We start from the raw sequence: 26,913 nt of genomic DNA on the forward strand, positions 1-26,913 counted from the left end.
AAAAGCACTGAAACATGTATATTACATATGTGAAATAGATGACCCATCCAAGTTTGATGCATGAAACAGCACTCAAAGCCGGTGCACTGGGACAACCCTGAGGGATGGGGAGGGAGTGGGAGGGGTTCAGGATGGGGACACATGTACACATGTACACATGTACATGGCTGATTCATGTTAACAATGGCAAAAACCACCACAATATTGTAAAGTAATTAGACTCCAATTAAAATAAATAAATTAATTTTTTTTTTAAAAGAGAGAGCATTCAGCCTGTCGACCACTGAGATTCACTGACCGACCAGGCAGAGGTAGGCACCATGTCGCAAGATGTGCAGTTGTATACCTGGTAAACTTAGAGCTGACCTTCACTGATTTGGAAGTCGAAGATTTCCCAATCACCGCAGGTTATCAAACACTTGTCATTTAACCTCACAGGTAGAGAGTTGAGTTAATCATAATCTCTGAGTTCATGGCAAGTAATCAAAACCTCCAAGGCCCCTCTCTTGTTTTATTTATTCATTCTCTTTTATCTTCATGCCGTATTCCCATTCCCTTCCCCTAGATACAACATCCTTAACATGTTTTAATATTTAGTCATGGATTTATTAGCTATAAGGAAATATAGGCGTATTTTTCATGAATATGAGTGGTGTCATAATATAGATTTGTTGTTGTTGTTTAGTCATTAAGCCGTGTCCAACTCTTTTGTGACCCCATGAACTGTAGCCTGCCAGGCTCCTCTGTCCATGGGATTCTCCAGGCAAGAATACCAGAGAAGGTTGCCATTTCCCACTCCAGGGGCTCTTACTGACCCATGGTTTGAACCTGTGTCTCCTGCATTGGCAGGCAGATTTCTTACCACTGAACCATCTGGGAAGCCCCAGTATACATTTACTATAGCCTATCAATGTACTACAGATTTTCTGGTTTCTAACTTTTTTCTTCCTACATTCTTGGAATGTGGCCATACTACTGAATGTAGTAACTCTTTGCTCCTTTAGCTGGTGTAGTATATTTCACACTGTGTAACTACCATATTTGATTTTTCCATTCCCCAGTGATGGATTCCAAGCTGTCTCTAACTTTCCACCACGCCCAATGGTAAAACTGTGATAAAAATCCTCATCCTTGTCCTCTTACATCCTGTGTGAGAATTTTTTTCTGGGATAGAAGAATGAGGTCCTGAATTGTAGCAAACATGCACCCTTATTCACAAAGTAATGCCAGATTGCCCCTTTGAGTGGCTTGTATGAGTCCACATTCCCACGAGCAGAGCAAATGGGTTCCTGTTGCTAGGTATCCTCAATATTTGGTCTTTTCCAAATGTCTGATTCCTTGCCAGTCTGTTCAATATGGATAGGTATGTCCCCCAGTGGCTCAGCTGGAAAAGAACGGCCAGTCAACGCAGGAGACTCAGGTTTGGACCCTGGGTCAGGAAGATCCCCTGGAGAAGGGAATGGCAACCCTCACCAGTATTCTTGCCTGGAAAATTCCGTGGATGGAGGAGACTGGCAGGCTACAGTCCATGGAGTAGCAAAGGGTCAGACACAACTGCACATGCACACACACACATGTCTACTGAGTGAGTTTGAGCATCTATGTACTTAAGAACTACACTCTGAATGCTGCTAAGTCGCTTCAGTCGTGTCTGACTCTGTGTGACCCCATAGACGGCAGCCCAACAGGCTCCTCCATCCCTGGGATTCTCCAGGCAAGAGTACTGGAGTGGGTTGCCGTTTCCTTCTCTGATGCATGCTTGCTAAGTTGCTTCAGTCATGTCCGACTCTGTGCGACCCCATTGATGGCAGCCCACCAGGCTCCACCCTGAATAGTTATCACTTTGCCTATTTTTGTATTAGGATTCCTGGCTTTTGTATTTAATCGCAGGAATAATTTGTGTAGTCTTGATATTAGCCTTGTGCCTTTCTCAGATCACTAAGGATATCATCTCATCACCAATCACTCTCAGTTAACTGTCAACTGGTGTCTTTCCTTGAGAAAAGTTATAATTCAGATATAAAAAATCGATCTTAAAAATGTTGTGGCTTGTGCTATTGAGATATTTTTAAAGAAGTCCTTCCTTATTCCTATGTTGCTATGATACTCACTTCTTTCTTCTGTCATCCTGAGTTTTCTCTTTCACATTCAGATCTTTAATCTTTCTGGATCTCTTGTATATGGGATACAGTAATGACCCAGCTGTTTTTTTCTTCTCTCTCCAAATCACAAGTCAGCTTTTCTATAACAAGTGCAAAAAAATTCCCCCCAATTTTTATGTCAGAGTTTTCTGGGTCAAGATGAAATTGCCATTTGTACCTGAGTCTTCCTCTAAAACTTAATTTTATTCCATTGATGTATTGCATTATATCTATTCTTGTGTCAGTATCATACTACATTTATTATTACAATATGGTCTGGTAGTATATCTTAATATCTGGTTGTCAGGTCCCCTTTCTTGCTTGTATGTTTTGAAAAGTTTATTTGGGTATCAGTACAAATTTATTCTTCCATATTTCATCTGAAACATTGATTAGTTTAACCCTGAATGTGTTGGATAATCTGTGGACACTTGTGTTAAACAGGAGCAGTCAAGAGTAGACACACACACTAGATACAAATTTATGAATGCAGCCAAGGTTTCTCCATCAAGATTATACTTGATCTAGGCTTTTGATGTTATGACAATCATTGGATTTACAAAATCTCTCTGCCCTTGTGTGCTGAGGCTTGTTTTTTATTATAAAGCATTGAATTTTAGCAAATGCTTTTTCTGTATCTTCCAAGAAAATGATGTGATGTATTTCCTTTCATCTATTAATATAATAAATCACATTGGTAGATTTTTTTGAGATGTTAAACTCTTCTTATATGCCAGGATAAACCTTCTTTGATTATGATATATTAATTTTTATTACACTAGTAGATACAGTTAGCTTGTGTTTTATATAAGATTTTCCCATCTCTTTTTAGTAGTGAAATGAAACTGAAATTTTATTACTTGTACCATCATCTTATTTTGAAATCAAGATTATAGTAATCCTGCTCAAGGAGTTGTACAACTTGCCCTGTTTTTATAATTTCTGGAATAACCTATAGAAGATAGAAAGTATTTGTTTCTTGAAGATGTGGTATGACCTCTTGTAAATATGTTGGACTGAAATTTTGGAAAGCAGGAAAAGTAATATAGTTCAATTTATTTCACTTTTATTGGCATATTTATACTTTATGTTTCTTCTCAGCTTGTATTTTTTCGGAAATTAATTCATTCAGTCAAGGTCTCAACAAAACTAACATATTGCTGTTTATAACATTCTTTTCTTATTTTTTGGAGTTCTATTGTGTCTATATTTATTTTTCCTTTTTTACTTTGTATTTTGTTTATCTGAATTTTCTCTTGTCCTGCCAGATGTTTGCCCGATAAGAGTCAGCATTTCACAAGACGGCTCCTCTCTGTTGTTTGTGTTGTACTCTATTTCGTTGTTTTTCTCCACTTTTCTTTACTATGTTGTGTTTGAGCTTGCTTGTTGTTCTCTTCCAAACTTCTTGAGTTGAACACTTAGCTTATTTGTTTTTAATTTTCTTTGTTTCCTGATAAATGCATTTAAAATGAAGTATTTCTAAGTACTGCTTTGGCTGTGTCTCATTAATTTGATATAGTTAGTGTTTTTGTTATTGTTTGGTTCTAAGCTTTGAATATAATGATCTCAATAATTCAAGAGTTATTAGTAGTCTGTTATTTAAATTCAAAATACTGGAGATGTTTTTAGCTCTCAGTTTTAAAATTTATAACTGAATTACCTCATGGCTAAAGAGCCCAGTCTTTGTCACTATGATTCTTTGGGGTTTGTTGAAGTTTTTTTGGTGACCAAGTACATATGGCCAATTTTTGTTTTCAGATATTCAAAATTTTCAGATATAATAGAAAAAATAGGTATTCTTTATTTCTTAGATATAGATAGATACAGATATCTTAACATCCTCATTTCAGAAGTTAATAGATCAGATCAAAAAACTGATATAAAACACAAACAACACATTCAAACATTTATACAGAGATTATAATATACATACATATCTTGTGTTTTAATCTAATCTGACAATTTCTTCTTATTAGTAAGCTTAACCCATTTAAATTTATTATAACAACTTTTATGTTAGGGCATATTTCTTTTATTTTATTTCATATTTTCCATTTCCTGCACTTTCCCTTGATTTCATTTTCTCCTTTTTAACCTTTCTATGGAAGAACAGATCAAGTTTTGCTCTTATGATAAAAAAGTTTTCCCTTCTCTTTGTTTTTCTTTGCTGGTTGTCATGGCCTGAAATGTTTGTGTCCCCCCTAAAGTTCATATTGCGATGCCTCATTCTCAGTGTGATGGTGTTTAGAACTGAGGAATTTGGGAGGTGATTAGGATGTGAAGGTGGAGCCTTCATGAGAAGGATTGGTGCCCTTATGGGAGGAGACATAAAAGAGTTTGTTTCTTCTCTCTCTGCTCTTCACTGTGTATCACACAGTGAGAAGATGGCCATCTGAAAACCAGGAAGGGTTCTCACCAAACAGTAGATCTGCTAGCACCTTGATCTTGTCCCAGCCTCCAAAACTGTAAGAAAAAGAAAAAGTGTTTGCTATTTTAGCCACCCAGTCTATGGTATATTTGTTATAGCAGACCAAACTAAGACACTGGTTATCTCTAAGTTGTTATTTATTTTTTCCATTTTGATATAATGTTTAATTTCATTTATTTGCATTTGAAGAGTTACACACTCATGTGGATCAAAAATCCAAAAGTAAAAGCATAAATAATGAGAATTCTCTCCCACTCCCACATCCTTCAGCTGCCTGATTCTCTTCCTCCAAAGACAATCAACATTATTATTTTCTTCCAGAGACTTTAAAGCAAATATATGTTTGCATTTGTGTGTGTACATGTATTCTTTCTCTTCCATTCAAATAGTAGCACAACATACACGGTACCTTGCCATTTTAAACTTTTATCTTAATAACATGTCTTGGGATCATCCTGCTTACTATATACCTTCTTCATTCTTTTTTTTTTTTTGGCAGAGCTGCACAACCTGAAAGATCTTAGTTCCCTCACCAGAGATTGAAGCCGTGCAGCATGCAGTGGAAGCTCGAAGTCCTTACCACTGGACTGCCAGGGAGTTCCTCGTCATTCTTTTTAATAGCTCCATGGTACTTCTTCGTATAAATCATCATAATTCAACTAGTATTCTGTTAATTAACAGTTTTGTTGTTTCCAATCTTTTGCTAATACAAATAATGCTGTGATAAGTGACTTTTATGTGCATCATTTTACGTGTATGTTAGCTTATGTCTGTATGAAAAAAGACTGTGGGTAGAATTTCTGGGTCAAAAGGTATGGACCTATATCATTTCGATAGATACTGGCAAATTATCTTCCAGAGCATGACCATATAATTTATCATCTAAGCTGGAATTTTTTGGTAGTGAAAGTAGTGCTAATGATAATTACACTGACATGACAGGTATAAATTGGGACTATCTAAGGCAAATCATCATGAATAGTTTTCCAGTCCTTATGGGTTCTGACAGGTCATACACTATCAGATAAATATTTTCATCTGATCTATTTTATCTATTTATTTTCTATCTATTTTCTATTTATTTTATCTATTTATTTATCTATTACCTATTTATTTCATTTATTTCCTATAATTTTTCCAGCCCAATATGAGGTTGCTTACCTCAGTATTGACAATTCTTAACAAATAGGTTCAGATACACAGAAAAACCAGACATCACTTGAGGAAAACTAAAAATCTGCCAAGTCAGGATTCACAGCAAAATGGTCATCAACCTTATCTGGGGATGAGCAGGGCTATAGCCTTCTTGGGTGAGTACACACAGGCAGACTAGAATATTTGAGGGAATGAGAGATCTATCAGACCTTCTGGGAGCTCAGCACTTGCCTTCACACTAACCTGATGACCTTGAGACTAAGGCAGGCCTGGATCTCAGAGCCTTTCCTGGGTCATGCAGAAGTCATTGACCTCAGCCATCCATTGCATAAGCTGATGGAGATGCTATAGCACAAAACCTTGACCTAACTTCCCACTTACCATCTCTTCGCACTAATGTGAACCACTTGAGCCAAGAACATTTATGAATTCATCACTGTGAGAGGAGAACCCACACATGTGGCCTTTAGACGGGCCATGAGACCTCTTCTGCACTTACAAATTTTAAAATCCTTGAAAATCTTGAGGGGGAAAAAAATCTCATTATAGTTTTAATTAGAATATCTTTTATTTTGAGCAAGGTTTCTATTTACTTTTCTGTGAATTATTTATACCTTGAGTTATACCCCTTCCCTTTACAGTTTAAATCATTGGACAGGACAGAGGCTTAGGGCTTTATCCCCAAACCCTGCCCCCAACCTCAGTTACACTGCACTGTGGAAGATACCTGCTCTTCATGGAAGCATCTATAGGTATAATCTAGTATTGTTGTTCTCTGGCATAGACACACAAAAGATGTCCCAACTCTGATTATTTCTCTAACAGAGAGTCTTGTATTTAGCTTGGAGATTTCCCACTGGGGGATTTTAAATATGGTTCTGTGGTCTGAGTGATGGCCTCTGACTTAAAGAGGTTCACCCCACAATGAATGTCATCTCACCATTTAGCCTAGTTCAAGAAAGACATACCTCTGTTCTTCCAACAGAGGAGTCTAGCTTGCTCTCACTGTGACCACACATTCATGTTCAATATTCAGATAAGCTAGAGAGTTTCTTGCCTTTATACAAGAGTTAGGCATAGTCTGTCCATCCCCTAAATTCCAGAGGACAAAGGCCATGTTCTCTGTTAGGCTCTTTGTAACCTTCCTAACTTGCTGTAAAGTGAAGGAGAAAGAAGTCTGGGAAGAAAGAGTAAGATAAATATCTTATGATACTGCTTCTATGTAGAATCTTAAAAGTGGGTACAAATGAACCTATCTACAAAACATAAATAGAGTTACAGATGCAGAAAACAAAGTTATTGGTACCAGGATGGGCGGGTAGGGAGGGATAAATCGGGAGACTGGGAAAAAAGAAAGGAGAAGCGTGACAGCATACTAATCAGTGGAAAGGAAAGATGTCCCAGCAAACTAACAAATCTCTCTCTAATAAATTTTCTATTCCAGCCATTTGTGTTAGTCTCCTAGACTACCCTTATAAATCCTTAAAGTGAGTGTTGAGCTGAGGGTTGCAAAATGGGCTTCAGCGTCTCTTAGAATGTCCTGCGTAGAATGGCAGACTCCAAAAGAACAACCACGAAACAATCACATTTAACATATATTAGACTAGTAACAGGAACTACAGTCCTCAAACAAATTCAGATATTCCTTTACGTGTGTAATTAGGGTATGCATTTGTGTAGAATTTAGGAAAGGAGCATGTGGAGAGGTAATTTCCACAGCATTTCTGCATGTCGTGGACTACCTTTTCAAAGATATTGGCAGAGCAAACAGCCTTGGAGCTGGGAGATAAGACCCTGTGGGTCAAAGGGCAGAAAGTTGATCAGCATGATAGATGGAGAACCTCTCCATCCCAGAAGACATCCCATGATAATAAAGCTTTCTCCTCTACCCAGAGATGATTTTCATATGTCCCAGGGTAAAGATAATGCCTCACTTTGGAGAGGAGGATGGGAAAGTTGCCATCAATCCTTAAATAAGATCAGAGTTTCCTGAGCTCCTTGTTCCTCTGCTGTGACACAAATCCAACGTGTGCTCAGCATCTGCCCAGATCCACTCTGCGCTGATGCCCATGGACTTGAGGGACCGGGGGAGCCAACAGGAACATAAAACATGTTGCCTGCTGTGCTCTGAGAAATTTACTGCTTAAGTTCATTTGGGTTTGTTGTTTCCTTACTGGCCAACTTCATGGAAACTTGACACGTCAGCCTAGTAGCTACACTGATATTTGGGAACTGCTTAACCCACTTGATGGAGAAGAAACAAAGATGTGGCATCTGTGGCGAGTTGCCCCGTTTTCTTTCTCTCTCTCTCTCTCAAGAAATAGAAACTCTGAATGTTAGCTATCCAGCCCCAAGGCTTCCCAAAACAAAAGCATCACCCAACTAGGTGTAATCACAGGTCTAATATTTGATCAAGGAAATGCAAAGAGAGGGGTTTCCCAGATGGAGCTAGTGGTAAAAAAAAATCCCTCCTGCCAATGAAGGAGACGTAAAAGGCACGAGTTCAATCGCTGGGTCAGAAAGATCCCCTGGAGGAGGGCATGGCAACCCACTCCAGAGTTTTTGCCCGGAGAATCCCACGGACAGAGGAGACTTGTGCGCTACTGTCCATGGGGTCCCAAAGAGTCGGACGTGACTGAAACAACATAGGGCACACACAGAGAGAAGAGGTCTGTGCAACACCTACGAATTGTTCCTGAAGGAAGCCTGTCCTCCTCCGTTTATTTTCTCCTTACTGCAGGTTGGAATGCAGAAGTGCTGACTGGAGATGGAGCAGCCATATTGGATTGTGAGGTAAACATAGGAACGGGAGCCATGCTTTTCAGAGCTGAAAAGAGAAGGAACAAGACAGGAGGAGCCTGATTCTCGACACCACGGACCATCACTCCAGCAGCCTTGGACTGCTGCCTCAGACACTGACCTAGGAGAAAAATTAACTTCTATTTTGTTTAAACCCATGTTATTTTGAAATTTCTGCCACTCATGGCCAAGTCTACTTCTAGCAATATGAGAGATGTGAGAATAATATTTCAGATGGATTTATCTATGCAAGAACTACTCTTTCCTCATCAGAATTTAAAAAACAGTGCAATAACTCACTGGAAAAAAATTTGGAGACCCCACATTTCACACCTTGCAAAGTCAACTGGCTGTGAGCTTCTTCAGAACCTCATTCCTGTGATCTGCTTCTTTTCAGTCTAACTTTTCCCACACAGACCACCCAGAAACCTGAAGATTACTATCAATCAATGCCCACACAAACTAATAATCAATGTACATAGTGGTTTCCATCAAAGTAAGAGTTAAGGCAAAGTATTCTAGGAATTATTAGCAGAACTCAGACATTTCCTCGGGTTATAATAAAATCAGTTGGTAAACCAAGTGCACTTGATCGAAGGTTTTTATTATCTATATGTATAGATAGATAGATAGATAGATAGACATAGATATAAATCTTAAGACTCTGGAGCCGTTAGCCCTTTTGGCAACATCAGGTTGAAGTCACTTAGTATCATTTATACATTGTCATTCATACACTCATTCATTAAACAAATTGTTGTGTATATTCCGTTCCTCTTCCAGGGAATCTTTCTGACCCAGCGGCGACTGAATATACTCTTGAAGCATCAGGCACAGTTCAAGACATTGGTGAGCAGGACAGCCCATGCGCTCACTGATTTCACATTCTTTTAAGGGGGATATGAGTAAACAAGAAGGGAAAAAAGCAAGATACACTCAGTATTAATGATGGCCAAGAAGAAATAAAGTTTTAAAAAGAGGTATTATAAAGGAAATAAACTGTTCCGAAGAGGCTGATTCGAGTTGGATGCAAAAGGATGACCTATTCAACCAAGTAATATTTGAACTGAGAACTGAATTATGAGAAGGCTTAACTCCAAATGCAAAGATGAGAGGGCAGAAGGATCCCACTGGAGGGAACATTTTAGAAAATCTCTAAAACAATGAGCAGTGGAACTTTTTTGAGGAACAGAGGCCTGTCATGACTGAAGTAGACAGTGAAGGGGAGAGAGGGGTGAGTTGAGTTTTGAGAGATGGGCAGAACCAGCTCTTGTATTTATAGCCATGGTGCACTAAAGCCTGCTTATATAGGCGTGAGAGAGTGCATTCTTCAGTTTTGTGAGATTGTTGCTAAACACATCCCTGACTGTGAACTAAATTATATAAACTTAAAATTAAATAAGTTATATTTAAAACAAAGGTAATAAATCCTCAAGATGTTATTTCATAATTATTTTACTAAATCTTATTATTCATGCTCCTAAGGTTATTTATGTCCATTTATCTGTGTGGTAAAAACACTACATAATAATATGCTACCACATCTCTGTTCTCAACTTCATACTCACATTGGTAGCTTGAAATCTGCCAAAGCAGGAATATTTACTCCATGGAAATCAGCAAACACCACACGTCAGGAGTGAAGTCAGTGGGTTGTTAAACATTTACCACCATCCCATCAACAATAGCTACAGTAGCAAAACCACAAGTAGGACTGGTTCAAAGTCAGCGGCCTCAGAGGCAGGACAACAAAGTCAGTCCAGAGATTGAAGACACTTCGGGGCAGAATGGGCTCAGCCACTGGTCAATAGAGCAATGGCATCAAATCCAAGTAGGTCAGAGTAAGATTCGGTCTAAGAAAAATCCAAAGCCAAAGCCAGGGGACGCCACCCCAGTGGTGGGGCTCAGTTGGTCAAGGCGAACACCACCTCCTCCAAAAACACTGGCCCCAGGTGGGAGTGGTCACCCCTGACTCAGGTCACATCTTGACTTTCCCTCAGTAACTAAACTTATAAATTCTCTTGTCTTGTTTTCCCTATTCTGTCTCCTCCTTCAAGATTAAGAACTGTCAGTCTAGAAACCAAATCTTACTCTTTCTAAATTCCAAGACTAAGCATGGTGTCTGGTTCATTATACTAAGTCCTCATTCATATTAGTTTAATAGAGAATGTAGAAAAATATGTACAAAGATGTTCAGATCAAAAAAAGTTTGGGGAGAAATGAAAACTTCATCAATAGGGGAATTAATTAAATTATATTTCATTCACACAATAGATACAATCATAAAATTATTTTAAAATCATAAACATTTATCATACTTCATAAACATTTATCATACTCCAAATACACACAATTCAACTCATGACTGATAAAAGTAAAACATAAAGTCTTGTATTCCACATTGTGTAAATATGTCAGGAGGCATACAAAAACAACAAAAAGGAATGAGAAAGAGGAATTTTCTCTAGTTATGGGATTGGGGGAAAAGGTTTTGTTGCTGTGGTTGTTATCTTTTCCATTTAAATATATATAAGGAAGGAAATTTGCAAGGAATAAAGGAGCTTGTGTAGAAAATTTTCCCAAAGCCATATTGGATTTCTAATTAGACATAAAAGGCTATCCCTCAGCTTTACTCTTTTTATCTCCTCCTCTCTGGAAACAGAAAGGAACAAATATTTATTCTGTATTTAAATATTTATTCAGTACCAGGCACTGTGCAGAGGCTGTCTTATTTAATTCATTCTAGAATCCAGGGGGATAGATTTTGGATATTCCTGCTGTGTGGATGAGGAATCTGAGATATAAGCAAAAGACCGGCGGTGGTGATGTTAATCTTGAGAAAAATACCCATTATCCTTTCCCATTGATTCTTGAGTGATAGAAGAAGAGCCTTCTGTGGAAGGCAAGGGTGGTATAAACACCTCTGTCCACTCAGAGATTCCTGGTCCCTATAGAGTCTCGGTAGGCTTGGCCATTTGAAAGCTATGGTCTTGGTGGTTGTGATCATTATTCACAGAGTAATTAATTTGGGAAGCATGCAGCCCACTAGACCAATGGGATGCCCAGTTTCTTGTAAAACACATGCATGATCTTAGACCTTGATTTTTTTTCTAATTCTTTTGCATCTGTCTCACTGGTGGGAGGAGGGGAGGTAGGTGAACTCTTAAGATTGAGAAGATACTTGGGGGGACTAGAAGTGAGTGAGACTCATCCATACAACCAACAACATCCATACAACATATGTATTAGAGTTTTGTCGAAAAACAGGCACTATTCTAGTTCCAAGTATAAATGCTTCCGAGTTTATGTTCTTTTTAGGATTAGTAAAATTACTGAGATAAATTCAAATTTACAGCCATAACAGAGAGCATGAAAGAGACATACATGATGCTGTAAGAAGCTTTCCCTAGGAGGTTTTCTTGATTTAAGAATACCTAGGTGAAAAAGGAAGGGAAGAATCTGGAACTGTCTGGAACCTTCCAGGCAGAAGGAGAAGCATACGCAAAAGTCAAATATGGTAGAAACAACGGGGAATAAGGTTGAAGATGTAGCCAGAGAGCTAGAGAGAGCTAGACCATGCAGAGTCTCATAGACCAAGTGAAGAGTTTTTTTAAAAAATATTTTTCCTGGAAGAATTTCCAGGCCATTGAAGTATATAATAAAACAGTGCTCTTCTATGAGATTGCCAGCTTCCCTGGTGGCTCAGCCAGTAAAGAATCTGCCTGCCATCAAGGAGACCTGGGTTCAATTCCTGGGTCAGGAAGATCTGGAGAAGGGCCTGGCAACCCACTCCAGTATTCTGCCTGGGAAATCCCATGGACAGAGGAGCCTGGTGGGTTACCCACAATGGGGTTGTAAAGAGTCAGACACGACTGAGCAACTAACGCTTTTTATGATATTTGCATTATAACAAATCACTCAGGCTGGTGGGGTGGAGGGCAGGGAAGCATAGCAAGAGCAGTTCAGAGGTAATTACAGTTGTTCAGGCAAGATATGGACATCTCAAACTAAAACGGTAGAGATAAAAAAATGGGAATGCATTTGAGAAAGACTTAGAAGCTTGAAAGAGTCAATTTAGATATGGCGGGTGAGGGTGAGAAACAGATCAGAGATGATTTCTGGGCCGCTGAGTCAATGGAAATAGTGCCATTCTCAGAGATGTCTCCATGCATGCTCTTTGATGGTTTTACTCCTGTTTTGCTTTTTAATTTATTTATTTCTAATAGAGGATAATTGCTTTACAATATTGTGTTGGTTTCTGTCATACATCAGCATGAATCAGCCATAGGTACACATATGGCCCCTGCCTGTTGAGCCTCCCTCCCACCCCATTCCACCCGCTAGGTGGTCACAGAGCCCCGGCCTGAGTTCCCAGAGTCAGACAGCAGATTCTCACTGGCTCTCTATCTTACATATGATAGTGTACTGAATAAATATTTAAATGCAGTGACCCAGACATTTTTGAGATCAACCTAAGGAGAAGTAAAGATGAAGGTCCATTTAATCTGTATTTAATAGATGCATTCAAGTCATTTGCTGTCACTTGCATGGATAGCTATTGCTGGTTGTCTAGAAGTAAGAGGGGTTTCCAGGAACACTCCTACTGTTTCTGTCCTAGGTCACTGTCTCTTAGATTCAAAGTCAGAAGTCTTGAAAATGTGGCCTAAGTGTCCAGTTTTCTTCAGCCCTTAATTTAACTAAAACAATTTCCTTCCTGGAGAGCTAATGCACAACAAAGCTAACAATACTGTATTGCATATATGAAATTTACTAAAGCAGGTGGATCTTAAGTCTGCTCAACACACACACACACACACACACACGAGAGAGAGAGAGAGAGAGAGAGGGAGGAAAAAGAAAATGGTAATTGTGTGAGGTGATGAGGATGTTAATTACTTGATTGTTGTGATATGAACATCAAAACATCAAGTTGTACAACTTAAATATACACAATTTTAACTTGTCAATTAATTATAAAATTGGGGGGAAATATCATACGCTTGGGCAACTCCCCTCAAATTAAAAAAAAAAATCAGGATTTCTTTCCTTGTTGGGAATATACTTGATAATAAAACACAAGGATGAGAAGGACTCGATGGGAAGTTAAGATTTCCAAGGTAGAGCTGTTCTGAGTGCAGACCACACCCAGGATGTAGCCTTGGAGGAGTGTAACAAAGGGGAGTGGAGGTTAAGCTTGTTGAAGTCTCAAAAGTCAAGAAAGCAAGATGCTCTGTGTTGGGTAGATTGCTCCCATAGCCCTTTTCTTGCCACTGCAAATTTCCATCAGTGCTTCAGGGCCAGCATCAAAGACCATCTCTGTAATAACTTACCAATCATCTCCACTTCCTTCAGTAGTCATTGGGACACTCCTTCATCCCAAGAAAGTATATTTATGGAACTAGTGTAACTTCTTTATCAGAAGATTAATTCTTCATAGCTCTGAATAATGAAGACTATGTCTTATCACCTGGAACACCTCTAGAGTACTAATTTTCCATCTGCAGAGTGCAAAATGACTACTGTATGGCTTGTTTAAAAGGCCAGCTGGCTAGATTATGACTTGGTAGGGCTGGGATGAAGCTTTATAATCTGAACATTAATAGGCATCTCCTATATTTCTAATGTAAGTATTGTGTGGATGTGATACAGATAGCACAATGCTCTGTGAACTGAACTATATGGGGTAAATTTAGTAGAATCTACTTGTAATGAAATTAGTGGACGATTGCTTCTTGGCAGAAAGCTATGACAAACCTAGACAGTGTGTTAAAAAGCAAAGACATCACTTTGCCAACAAAGGTATGTATAGTTAAGGTTATGGTCTTTCCATTATTCATGTACGGATATAAGAGCTGGACCATAGAGAAGGATGAGTGAGCATGAGTGAAAGTCGCTCAGTCGTGTCCAGCTCTTTGCGACCCTATGGACTATACATTCTATGGGATTCTCCAGGACAGAATACTAGAGTGGGTAGCCATCCCCTTCTTCAAGGGATCTTCCCAACCCAGGGATTGCACCCGGATCTCCAGCACTGCAGGCAGATTCTTTACCAGCTGAGCCACAAGAGAAGCCTAATTGATGCTTTTGAAATGTGGTGCTGCAGAATACTCTTGAGAGTCCCTTGGACAGCAAGGAGATCAAACCAGTCAATCTTAAAGGAAATCAACCCTGAATACTCATTGGAAGGGCTGATGCTGAAGCTGAAGCTCCAGTACTTTGGCCACCTAATGAGAAGAGCCAACTCACCGGAAAAGACGCTGATGCTGGGAAAAATTGAGAGCAGGAGAAGGGGCGACAGAGGATGAGATGGTTGGATGGCATCACCGATTCAATGGACATGAATTTGAGCAAACTCTGGGAGATGGTTAGGGACAGGGAAGCCTGGCGTGCTGCAGTTCATGGGGTCGCAGAGTTGGACACGACTTAGTGACTGGAAAACAGACGTGCAAGGTATGGAATTGCAGTCGTCGCTGCAGTTCAAGAAATGACCAGCAGGTGGCGAGCGATTCCCACAACCCAGCAAGGAGGACGTCGCGTTTTCAGTTCGGTTCAGTCGCTCAGTCGTGTCCCACTCTTTGCGACCCCATGAATTGCAGCACGCCAGGCCTCCCTGTCCATCACCAACTCCCGGAGTTTACCCAAACTCATGCCCATCGAGTCGGTGATGCCATCCAGCCATCTCATCCTCTGTCGCCCCCTTCTCCTCCTGCGCCCAATCCCTCCCAGCATCAGGGTCTTTTCCAATGAGTCAACTCTTCGCAGGAGGTGGCCAAAGTACTGGAGTTTCAGCTTCAGAATCAGTCCTTCCAGTGAACACCCAGGACTGATCTCCTTTAGGATGGACTGGTTGGATCTCCTTTTACTGAGTCCCAAATCCCAAACCAAAATCTGCTCAGGCAGTCCAGTCGAGGGGAATCCTGTTTCCCAAGCAAAGTCTTAGTCAGGGTGGTGGTATTCTTTTTTTTGCATGTGAATCCCCATGAGACAGTGGCCCATCTAACCCCCAGGGCTAAAGTTACGCTGGCCCTATAATTCAGGGTCTGGCCACTAGGAGCCTTAATCTTGGTACTAGCAAGGGCTGGTCTCTATCTTGAAACTCTGGATGAGGTCATGTGCCTTCTGAAGGTTCTTGCAGTAAAGATCAGCAGAAGATGTTTGTCTGCTCAAAGAGGAAAGCTGTTGTCAGTAGAGGGGCAGATGGCTGTGCGTCTGTTGTCTGTGTAGTTGTGTAGTTAGAGGTGAAGGTGTGTGTGTGTGGGGGGGGGGGTTTACTCAGTCCCCTCATTTGGTAGATGAGGATAGTCTCGGAGAAGGTGAGCCTTTTGCCTAAGGGCACAGAGCTGGAAAGTTCCAGAACCTGGAGTCTGCCTGACTTCAAGCGGCTTGCCTTTTCACTTCATTTGACATTCACTACAGGTGTTAAAGGTGTGTGTTTACTTCATTAGTGTCTGCTCATGAGCTGTCACACAGGAGAAGCTGGGAGCGACCATCTGGTTGGGGAAGAGGGCCTGGCTCTGTTTGCATCAACAAGTCCACTTTTTACCTGGGCTGTGTATTTATTTACGGTAACCAGGAGGGTGACCAGGGGCAGGGGTTGGGGGTGGAGTCCACACTAACAGTCCATGAGGGCAGAGGGCAGAGGCTCTCCACTGTTTTCAAACTGTGTTTTAATGGACAGTCTTGTCTTTCACTCTTCCTTTTTTGTCGGCTAACCTAGGTTACTGAAGGCAGATAGTCTTATTTATCTCTGATTATGTTCAATAGTTATTTGACGAATCAGTGAGCATATCCACCTTCATCATTTTGGGGTCAAAGCAATATTTTCTAACATCTGAGATGAGCAGGTCACCTCCTATGATGCCCGCATTTGTTTAACAAATGTATAAAGTGTTCACTCAGTGCCCACCACTGTCCTCAGCGTTTTACAAATATTAACTCATTTAATTTTGTTTTTATTGCTGTGTGTTGAAGGTTCCATGACAACGAATAACCATGTATCAGAAATTATGCTCTTCCCCTCCCTCCACCTTCTCCCCCCAAAGATTCTGCAAATGCTAGGGAAGAGGGTGGGGAGGGAGGAAAGAGTTTACTGCCCCACCGCGGGGGCTTACAGTTGCTCAAGCGGACCCTGGGCCCTGGCAGCCTCGGCTTTCTAGCTAACCTGGTGCGAGCAAACTTTCCCCTTGGCCGGCGGGGCGGGCGTCCAGGGCGGCGCCGAGGTGCCGACGGCTCGCAGCCACCGGCTGATTTATAGGCGGGAGCATTCCCAGGCCGCGCCGCAAGGAGTCGGGCTGAGCTCGGACTTCGGGGAGGTGATGATGGACACCGGACACGTGGCCACACAATGGGGACACACGACTGACCTCAGTCGCTTCGGCAAACTGCCCCTGCTTTCCGGAGACGGCAGGAGCGTTTCAGGAGCTCCAGCTCAAGGGCCCGGGGCGCCCGCGTTCCTCTCCCCAGCAGGTAGCGCCCCTCGCCCGCACTGGTGAGCGCAGAGGGCACCCGAGGGCGTGCTGGGGCCCCCGGAGCTCTCAGAGGCCTCTGACCCCGAGTCTCAAAGTCCTTCCCCGAGGATGCGCGCCTCGGTGCCTTCCCTACTTGGCAAAGACAGACACACGAACCGTGTCCGCTTGGGGGCTGAGTCTGGCCCGAACGCGCTGGGAGTCAACTTCCCTGGCAGGTCAGATAGAGACACTCAGGGATTTTGCCCTGGCACCAGGCGGCCGGGCCGGGTGAAAGACGAGGAAGGGTCCAAAGGGGGGGGGGGTGAGTGTGCGTGTTGCTTGTGTGGCAGGAGGTCAGGGGGATGTGAGGAGAGAGAATCAGGGGAATATGGGTTTGGGGACGCCTGAATTTGAGAAGAGGCGATCAAGTTGGGGGGGGGGGGAACACCGGGCTTTTCTTTTTCTTTCCTGCGATATGCAAACTGTCACTTCGGGTTAGACTGAACCCTTATCTGGCTCATTAGCATGAGCTGTGGCTAACGCGCTTAAACCCTCTAATTATTTATTATGCCGTCACGGAACGGGTCGCCACCCCGGGGCGCACTTGCGGGGACCCAGGCTCAGCGCGCAGGCTGGTTGCGCGCTACCCGGCCCTTTTCGCTAGGGCCCCCGCGGGGCGCTGCTCCAGGAGGCGGCGTCGCAGAGTTGTTGGGGGGTGTATCAGAAGTGCCCTCTCCCCAAAACTCACCCTCAGGGAGGTAATTCAGCACTCAACTCTCGTCTGTACTCGCGCCACATCTTTTCTATTGCTAACCGAAAGCAAGATTTTTGCAAAAATGGAAGGCAAACAAGGAGTCGGGGATTTGGGCGCAGTGGTGTGTTGGATGCATCCTTTAAAGCGACCTCAGAGAGACCCTAAAAGATGCAGGAGTCCTCCTTTCACCCCTCCTTCCCCACCCTAGGCCCCCACTCCCCACCGAGTTCCAAGAGAGTTCAGAAAGTTGGAGGGGGAGGAGGAGGACGCGCTGGGCTGACAGCCGGCCACTCACTTCCACGGTCCTGTTCAGAAAACAGTTTCAAAATAAGTTAACCTCCGTCGGGTGTTTTTTCCCCCTCCCTATCTAATTGTCCCCCCTTCCCCCTCCCGCTCTGCATTCGCGTCTGTTTTCTGTTCTTCTGCGTTGTGCCAACTATTTTATCTTTATTCCTTCTCTTTCTCCCTGGCCATTCATTCCTTTTTTTGTGTGTGTGGCTTCTCCGGGCTGATGTGCCGCTCGTTACCACCCACTGCACGCTCGCTCCTGCCGCTGAGGTGTTTCTATACAAACCGGAGCGTCCAGTTGTCATATTAATTATTACACTGAGTAATGACTGAAATGGTCAAAATAAGGGGAGAGTCGAGAGCGCTTTTTCTTGCTGCTCAAAGATTCAGCAAAGAAGCCGTGCAACAAAGCACTAATTGGTCCCCAGAAGCACTCGGACAAGGCGCGGAAGATAGGTTTCATAGAACCCAGGGATTGTGAAGGGGGGAAAGCGCTGAATGGACCCCACGCTCCCTTTCTAAACTCTCTTGCTGAGCAAAAAATGGACCTCTGTTTGAATACTGCCCCGATCCTTGAATACTATACCCAGCAGAGAAAAAATGCACCATTTATTGTAAGTTTTTTTTTTTTTCCTTCTCCAGCTATTCATGGGTTCTCTGTGAAGAATCAGCTGGTTTTGTTTACCGTGAAAGACCTTCACTTTATTTCCTTTCTTGGAGGAGGTGGGGAAAGGGGGAGGGGAGGAGGGCCATGTGCCTAGACCTAGAGGAGCTGGCCTACTGTAACAAAATAGGGTGTAACAAATCCTACAAAAGTTCAGAATGTATTGGTGCTTTGGAGAGCTATATAGATTAACGACTTTCTTTATGCTTATCCGAGGAAGGTATTTAATCATAATGTAAATGGGGCTTTAGAAAAAAATAAATAAAGACTTTGCAGCATCACTTCTTATTTGAAGAACTTCAAAAGGATTTGTGAGGGTGGCTGCAAATTGCCCCCTTCCCTCGCTGCAGCTCCCCTCCCTCACCAAAAAGCCACGAGAAAATAATAGTTTGTGCTTTTTTTGTTTTGTTTTTCCAGCTTTGCCCCCTCCCCTCCCTTTGTAAGGCGTATTGAAAAAGCAAATAGATGGGTTAGGAGCCTGGATTCCTTAATGCAGGTGCAGGCCTGGCTGCTGAGACCCAGAGGCTCGGCCAGATCCCCTCCCCTACTCCCACAGGCCATCCCCGTGGCTGGTAGACTCAGCCCAGGCTGGGCAGCTTCTGAAGCAGCTTTGGGTAGGGTGCCTTGGAGAGTAGACTTCACAGTAATGAACTTCTTTTCCCTGGGTAGGACAGTGTCAGCTCAGGTTTGGGGCAGACAAGACCCCAAGACATTTGATAGCTACTGGGAATGGGATGTCTGCTATGAATTTCCTGCACACTCACTTTTCTCAAAGTTCCCCTGGTTTATGGGGTTCACACTCCCCAACACTGAGGGTTGCACCCCAAATATCCTATTTAAGTCAAGGCTCTAAGGCCTGTGTTCATCTTTGCACTCTCTTTGCCCTTTATTCGGGGTCCACTCTAAATAGGATTCTATTAAATGATTCCTTCAATGGGAAAACTAGTTTCACTTTTAACATGAACTCCTTTCCCTCCAGAGAAAAAGCACAGAAGCCACTGTGAGAAAGCGATGAGGCCTGTCTCCTTTCCACAGAGAGAAGCTGAATACGTAGGCAGCGGGAGTGCAGCCTGTGAGAACAGGTGGCCTGGCTTCCAACTAAGGATGGGAAGAAGGTGGCAGGATGGGAAGAAGGTGGCAGGAGATTCAGGGCCCCAGCACCTCACGTGTCCTGGGTAGCTGATCCCTATGCATCACCAGGAACATCAATTCCCCATGTTGATCCTGGTGTTGAATGCAGTTTTCATCTAAGGGAAGATCTACCTCCAGGATATCCTAACACAGAAGAGGGATCTGAAGACCCAGAAACTAAGAGCTTCTAGCAAGGGAGGAGAAAGAGGAACCTCCCCACCTCTCTGCGTGTGTGTGCATGCTCAATCACTCAGTTGTATCTGACTCTTTGCCCCTAAGGACCAGCCCATCGCCCACCAGGCTCTCTGTCCATGGGACTTCCTAGGCAAGAACAGTGGCGTGGGTTGCTAGTTTCTCCTCCAGGGGATCTTCCCGACAAAGGGATCAAACCTATGTCTCCTGCATTGGCAGGCAGATTCATTACCACTGAGCCATGTGGGAAGCTCTGTATTCTGAGGAATTCACACACAAAAAAGGGTGTCAGTGCCCTGCCTTCCTATTAAAACAATGGCAACCCCCGTAAACTGTGGAGGGATCTGCAAAGTGAATTTACAAACAACATCCTATTTCCTTGACAGGCAAGCAAAGGGAGTGCCCCTACTCCATTTAAGGATGAAAGTAGGGAACCCTGGGGGTTCCCAGATGGCACTAGTGGTGAAGAATCCGCCTGCCAATGCAGGAGACATAAGAGATGCAGGTTCAACCCCTGGGTCAGGAAGATCCCCTGGAGGAGGACATGGCAACCCACTCCAGTATTCTTGCCTGGAGAATCCCATGGACAGAGGACACTGGTGGGCTACAGTCCATGGGGTCTCAATGAGTTGGACATGACTGAGCATCTGAGCACTTCACATGGAAGTTATCTTCTTCTCCTTCCACTTCCAGATAAATGGGACCTTGAGCATCCCTGTCAAGTAAAGCCTGGAGATTTGCACTGTCAGGCCCATGGGGTGTCAATGGAGCCACAGACAGCTGGAGGGCAGGGCCACTGGCTCTGCTGAAGCCCATCCCTGGGCTGGCCATGAAACTTGTATGTATTTGATCTGACGTGTTACTGTTTGTGTGTATTTAAAAAAAAAAAAATTGGTTTCTCTGTCACCAGCATTTGCCAGTGATTTCACCACCATTCCTCAAAAAGGACAGAAATGACTCCCAGATGCTGGGACAGTGGGACACGGTGGCCTTGACTCTCCAAGGGCTGGAGCATTAGGGCAGTGTGGTTCTAGGAAGCTGGGGGTCAAGCATCCTCTTCCCACAAACCCTTTCCTGGGTGGGCTCTGTGAGCAGGGCCTTCCTCCTTGTTTGAAAAAGGCCACTAAAATCCATCACTTTCTGTCTGACCTCCTCCTGAGCACTCCAGGGACATCTCTCTGAAACTCACACCTCTTGGAGGTAGATGCTCTAACCATGGGCATGTAGATGAGGAAACTGAGACGCAGAGTGTCCGCTATTAGCTCAAAGTTGCAGTTCTTAAGTAACAGCCTGGATACCAAATCGAGTCCCTCTGCCTTAACCCCTGTGTAAAGGCTGGAGCCCCCCGGGCCTGGGGCAGGAAGTGGCAGCTCTCTTAGGTGTGTGAGTGTGTGTGTGTTGGTGCAGGGATGGGGGGCTGCTGGGAGCACTCTTTGTGTTTACTTGAGTAGGAGAAAGAGAAAGCCTGGAGATTTTGCCAAGCCTATAAGGAAACAGGCTGAGGATGCGGGAGTAGGGAGGGATTTTGGCTCCAGACTGGGGAGGGAAGAATAGGGACAAATGTTCTGTGGCTTTGGCCGGAAGGATCGCAGCACCCGCTGTCTTTGCTCCTGGGTGGAGGCCAAAGCGTAGGGCCACTACAATGCGCGTCTTCACTAGTTGGCGCTTCTATTTGAGCGCCCATTGCATGGCGTGTGTGTGTATGTGTGTGTGTGTGTGTGTGCGCGCGTGTGTGTGAGGTTGGGAGTAGGTTCTGGCCTTGATATCCCTGATAATGAGGATCTCTGTGGACCCGTGGAGCCCGCACTCTGGAAAGAAACTGACAACAAGTGCTGGCCGTCGGCAAACTTCCCCGCTCCCAGACGTGTTTCTAAATGAGCTGGTGGATGCGTGTCTGGTCCATAGAGACTGTTCAAGGTCACAACTGGAAACGGTGGTGGAGCCGGGATTATCGGCCTTTGTCAAGTGTGGAAGGATAGGGTCTGAATTGGAACGGAGCTCAAGGCACAAGATGCAGCCTAAGGTGAAGGAAACTGCGCTTCGGTGCGTTGCTGTTGGCTACCCGTCCTGCACCCCGCCCTCAGCCTGTGTCTTCCTATGGAGGAGGGTACGCCCCCTAGCGGCCGCCCCGACGTTCCCCGCGGGGGCAAGTGGGTGGCGGGATGTGTCCGAAGGCCCTTTACCCTGCCGGCTGGTCCGAGGCTTCCTCCTGTTAGAAAGCGTGGGGGTGCGCCTCTGCTTTAGGCCTCATGGCCTCTTGTCCTTCCCAGAAGAGGAGACAAGCGTAATCTGAGAGCCCTCTCAGCTCCAAGGCCAGAGGACGGAGTTCGGCTCGGTCCTGTCAGGGTCAGCGGGCCACAGGTTCCCGTCGGGGAGAGGGCTGTGTGGCTGGGAGGCTTACAGAACTGAGCTTTGTTGGCACCATGCAGTCCTATGTTTCCTAAACCCGTCTGTTTCAAAAGAAGAAGCTGAGGCCGAGAAAAGAGGCGATTCATCTCCGGAGCCCCCCCACCCCCAGCGCTCGCAGCCACGCACACATACCAAAGGCGGCTCCCAGGGTCACCCCCACGATCTTTTAGAAAGACCCATCTCCACAAAGGGCAGTTCAGTGAGAAGCAATTCTTAGGATGCCTCACCACGAGCATTCCTGCACCCATAACCCGAACTGTCTATTTCTAGTGGACAAATCAACCAGATGGTTACCCTCTGCTTTTTCCAGCCGACGTAAAGGCCACCTGGGACGTGCCCCCAGTTGACTTCTTCCCTCACGGGAGCGGCACAGAGATGGGACCCGTGGCTCCGTCTGTGTCCGCGTTCCCTGCAGCGCCGTGTCCCAAGGAGCCCCGAAGCTGGACCAGGCTCTGGCCAGAGAGGGCCAGGGCCGAGGGCCCAGAAAGGGCGCCTGGGTGGGCGCTGTCCAAGCGGCCGAGCGGCGGCTGCAAGCGTCTCCTCCCCCCTCGCGGCGCCAGCACGCGGCCGGGCCGGGCTCGGCTCCCAGTCGCCTGCCACCGGCCCGCCGGGCACACGCCTGGGGCGGGATGGAGGCCGCGCCAAGGCAGCCGAGGTGCCTGCGGCGGCGCCGAACTGCTAGCGAAGCTGCTTCCCCAACCCCTCTCCCCAGCTCCATCACCGCCCCCATCTCTTTTCTCAGATCGCCCGTGGGTACACGCCAAAGCGCTCGCCTCTTTACGCATCCCCCTAGCCGGTCAGGAAATAATCCTTGCGCTGGGTGCGATGCTACAGGCGGGAGCTCACCCTGGCAGAGTATCCGTGCTGCACACACCTGTCTAAGTGCTGATCACAACCCCCCTCAGTGCGATCACCTCCCTTCTTGACCTCCTCCACACTTGTTCAGTTTGCGGGAGCATATTCTAGTTCTCACAACTGGGTGGTACATTAGAGACCACCCAACCCAACCTTCTGTGGTTCCCGATGAGGAAACTGAGGCTCGGTGCGGATGCCGCTCAACAAGGGTCACAGAGTTAGTGAGAGGATGTCTTGGTACCAGAACCTAAGTTTTAACCATCACTAAGTTCCACGGAGTTCTCCCCATCTTTCTGAACTTCAGGAGCTAATTTGCTTCTGCTCCCAACGACATCGGACCCCCCCCCCCAAGAGAGTGGCCGTAGGGTAGGAGAAGAAAACAGGAGAAATGGAGCCCCCACTGTCCCTAACCTCCGCAAGGCCCTGCGTCACTTTTTCCGCCCAAACCCTAGCCTGTGCTTTTTTCCAAGTTTTCAGGAGAATCCCGGGACACGTCACCCCACACCTGTCTACCCCTCCACCTCCAATTTCCAGAGCTCTTCGCCTATCCGGCGACGCTAGCCCCCCCTTTTCCAGAACCACCCCCCGGCTGCAGCCCGCCCTGAGCGCGCCGCCTGTTTATTCAGCCGGGAGTCCGGCACGCGCCAGGCGCACGCACTGCAACAACAAACCCGGCTGAATGGAGAGTTTGCTAGGGACGGGCGCAGGGGACGGGCGGGGGCGGGGTGGGGGGGAAGGGAGGGGGGGTTCGGGGAGTGGGTGGGAGGAGGCGGTAAGAGGAGGGGGTGCGGGCTGCAGCCGCTCGCTGCAGCAGCGGGGAGTAGGGGGCGAGGCGGGGCCAGCGCTGCGCGTGGGGCTGGGTGTCCCGTTGAAAAGGCGGCCGCACTCCGGCCGCCCAGCACTCTCTCACTTCTGGCCAGGGAACGTGGAAGGCGCAGCGACAGGGAGCCGGCCAAGGAGGGCGAGTGAAAAGAAGGAAATACGCAAAGAAAGGGGGTTAACCAAATAACACAAACAGCCCGAGTCGCGGCTGGAGAGACCGGGCGCAAGAGCGCGCAACCCTCAGGGGAGAAGAACAGAAGACAGCAGAGCGCGCTCACCGCCGACTTTTGCTTCTGCTGCTGCTTGCTTTTTTTTTTTTTAACCCGAAGGCGCTAGCGGCAGCCTCACACGCGAGCGCCACGCGAGGCTCCTGAAGCCGACCTGCGAAGAGGGGAGGGGAGGAGGAGGCGGGGTGGAGGGAGGAGGGGACGGATTTGCACCTTCCTCGCTCCCACCCTAAGAAGTCGCTCCCGGGGATTTTGTATTTCTGTAACTTACCTCGGGACTCCAGCTTTCTCTCTCCCCTTCTCTCCCTTCTCTGTTCGTGCCCCTCCCCGGTCCTGTCTGTGCCCCCCTAGCGTGCGCCCCGCACCTCGCGTCCCCGCTCGCTCCGATCGCGCGACTCCTTGGCCGCCGCGGTGCATGGAGAGCCCTGCCAAGATGGAGAGCGGCGGCGCCGGCCCGCAGCCCCCGCAGCCCTTCCTGCCGCCCGCAGCCTGCTTCTTTGCCACGGCGGCACAGAGCGCGCAGCCGCCGCCGCCGCCGCCGCCGCCGCCGCAGCTGAGCCCCGCGGCCGACGGCCAGCCCTCAGGGGGCGGTCACAAGTCAGCGCCCAAGCAAGTCAAGCGCCAGCGCTCTTCGTCGCCCGAACTGATGCGCTGCAAACGCCGGCTCAACTTCAGCGGCTTTGGCTACAGCCTGCCGCAGCAGCAGCCGGCCGCCGTGGCGCGTCGCAACGAGCGCGAGCGCAACCGCGTCAAGCTGGTCAACCTGGGCTTCGCCACCCTGCGGGAGCACGTACCCAACGGCGCGGCCAACAAGAAGATGAGCAAGGTGGAGACGCTGCGCTCCGCCGTCGAGTACATCCGCGCGCTCCAGCAGCTGCTGGACGAGCACGATGCGGTGAGCGCCGCCTTCCAGGCCGGCGTCCTGTCGCCCACCATCTCCCCCAGCTACTCCAACGACATGAACTCCATGGCCGGCTCACCGGTCTCATCCTACTCTTCGGACGAGGGCTCCTACGACCCTCTCAGCCCCGAGGAGCAAGAACTGCTCGACTTCACCAACTGGTTCTGAGGGGCTCGGCCTGGTCAGGCCCTGGTGCGAATGGACTTCGAAAGCAGGTAGGTGACACGGGGGCCTGGACCGGGGGATTCTCTAGCCTTCATTCTTTTTCTTCTGTAGGAGGGCGACTGCCCCCCACGGAGATGAGGGGAGGGGTGGATTGAAAGGATTTGTGAGTTTGTCCTTTTTCAAATCCTGGCGTGTAAGTTTCAGCCTTGGCTTCAGAGAGCGGCGGCTTTGCCCAGGTCTCCAAGGACTTGCAGGGTAGGGGTACCCAGGCGGTGTACAGAGTACTAGACTTGTCAGAAGAGGCGCTCTACCTGACAGATCTTCCTCCGGGGACTCCACTTCCTCCCACCACTAGCCTCCAAGTTCACACTAACCTCTCCCCTTCTTCTTATGTTATAGGGCCTGCACAAGCTGCATCTTTAGTTCTTTCTCCTCGGCGATGTTGGAAGGGAGAAGAAAGAAGAAGAAGAGAATAAGAAGAAAACAAACAAATCCAGGCACCCCACCCCCTACATCAACTAAGCGCCGCCCGCCTGAGAAGCAAGGCTCTAGCAAAACAGGGATGGGCTCAGAATAGTATCTTTGCACTCCAATCATTCCCGGAGATAGTGACTAGGACCCTAGGATGACTAGGATGCACAGATTGCAGCTGGTGTGCAAAAGCAGTGGGTTCCTGGCGTCAGGGAGCAGCACACGCCCTGTAGGAACTCCCACCCACCACTAACAGGCAGAGCTGACCTCCCCACCCTCTCTTGAAAGCCAGTTCTTTGGCCCTCTGGAAATGGGTTGGTGTCCTTCCTCTGTATGCCCCACCCTGATAAAGCTGTGGACGTTTGTCTGCAGTGAAAGTATGGTATTTGAAACCCCGATCCTCTGGGGGTTTTCAAAACCCCCAGCCTCTTGGGGCCCCCCTCCCCAAGCGTCACTCCCTCACACCATCTTTTCCATCATTTTCATCATAGAATGCTTCCAATCTTTTGTGAATTTTTTTTATTATAAGAAAAATCTATTTGTATCTATCCTAACCAGTTTGGGGATATATTAAGATATTTTTGTACATAAGAGAGAAAGAAAGAAAAAAATTTATAGAGTTTTGTACAAATGGTTTAAAATGTGTATATCTTGATACTTTAACATGTAATGCTATTACCTCTGCATATTTTAGATGTGTAGTTCATCTTACAACTGCCATTTCCCCTATGTGGTTTTGTAAAGAACTGTCCTCATAGGTGAGATTTAAAGGCCATCGGATGTACTTCAGCACCAATGTGTCTTACTTTATAGAAACTTTGTTAATGTATTAATGATGTTATTAAATACTGTTCAAGAAGAACAAAGTTTATGCAGCTACTGTCCAAACACAAAGTGGCAGCCAGTTGGTTTTGATAGGTTGCCTTTTGGGAAATTTCTACCACTGCCCTTTTTTTTTCTTACTGTTTTATTACAAACTTACAAAAGAAAATACCCCGTGTATAACCCTGTTTTATACAAACTAGTTTCGTAATAAAACTTTTTTCTTTTTTTACAAATGAAAA

The 26,913-nt window shown here is 45.9% G+C and overlaps 1 protein-coding gene and 1 long non-coding RNA gene across 2 annotated transcripts; one reads left to right on the plus strand and one right to left on the minus strand.

Annotated features, from left to right (window-relative positions):
* Positions 1-3,992: 3,992 nt before the first annotated feature.
* LOC122423813 lies at positions 3,993-24,812 on the minus strand. Its single transcript, XR_006264225.1, has 3 exons — positions 24,678-24,812; positions 8,411-8,551; positions 3,993-4,604 (listed from the first exon to the last, which is right to left on the minus strand). It is a non-coding gene; the product is annotated as an uncharacterized LOC122423813 (long non-coding RNA).
* On the plus strand, positions 24,048-26,913 carry ASCL1 (achaete-scute family bHLH transcription factor 1). The gene is made up of 2 exons (XM_043441225.1): positions 24,048-25,428; positions 25,778-26,913. Exon 1 carries the CDS (start codon positions 24,728-24,730, stop codon positions 25,379-25,381), a length of 654 nt encoding a protein of 217 aa, XP_043297160.1. The 5' UTR covers positions 24,048-24,727; the 3' UTR covers positions 25,382-25,428; positions 25,778-26,913.

This window comes from Cervus canadensis, chromosome 21 (assembly GCF_019320065.1).
Source record: "Cervus canadensis isolate Bull #8, Minnesota chromosome 21, ASM1932006v1, whole genome shotgun sequence".
In the NCBI taxonomy this organism is placed as follows: Eukaryota; Metazoa; Chordata; class Mammalia; order Artiodactyla; family Cervidae; genus Cervus; species Cervus canadensis.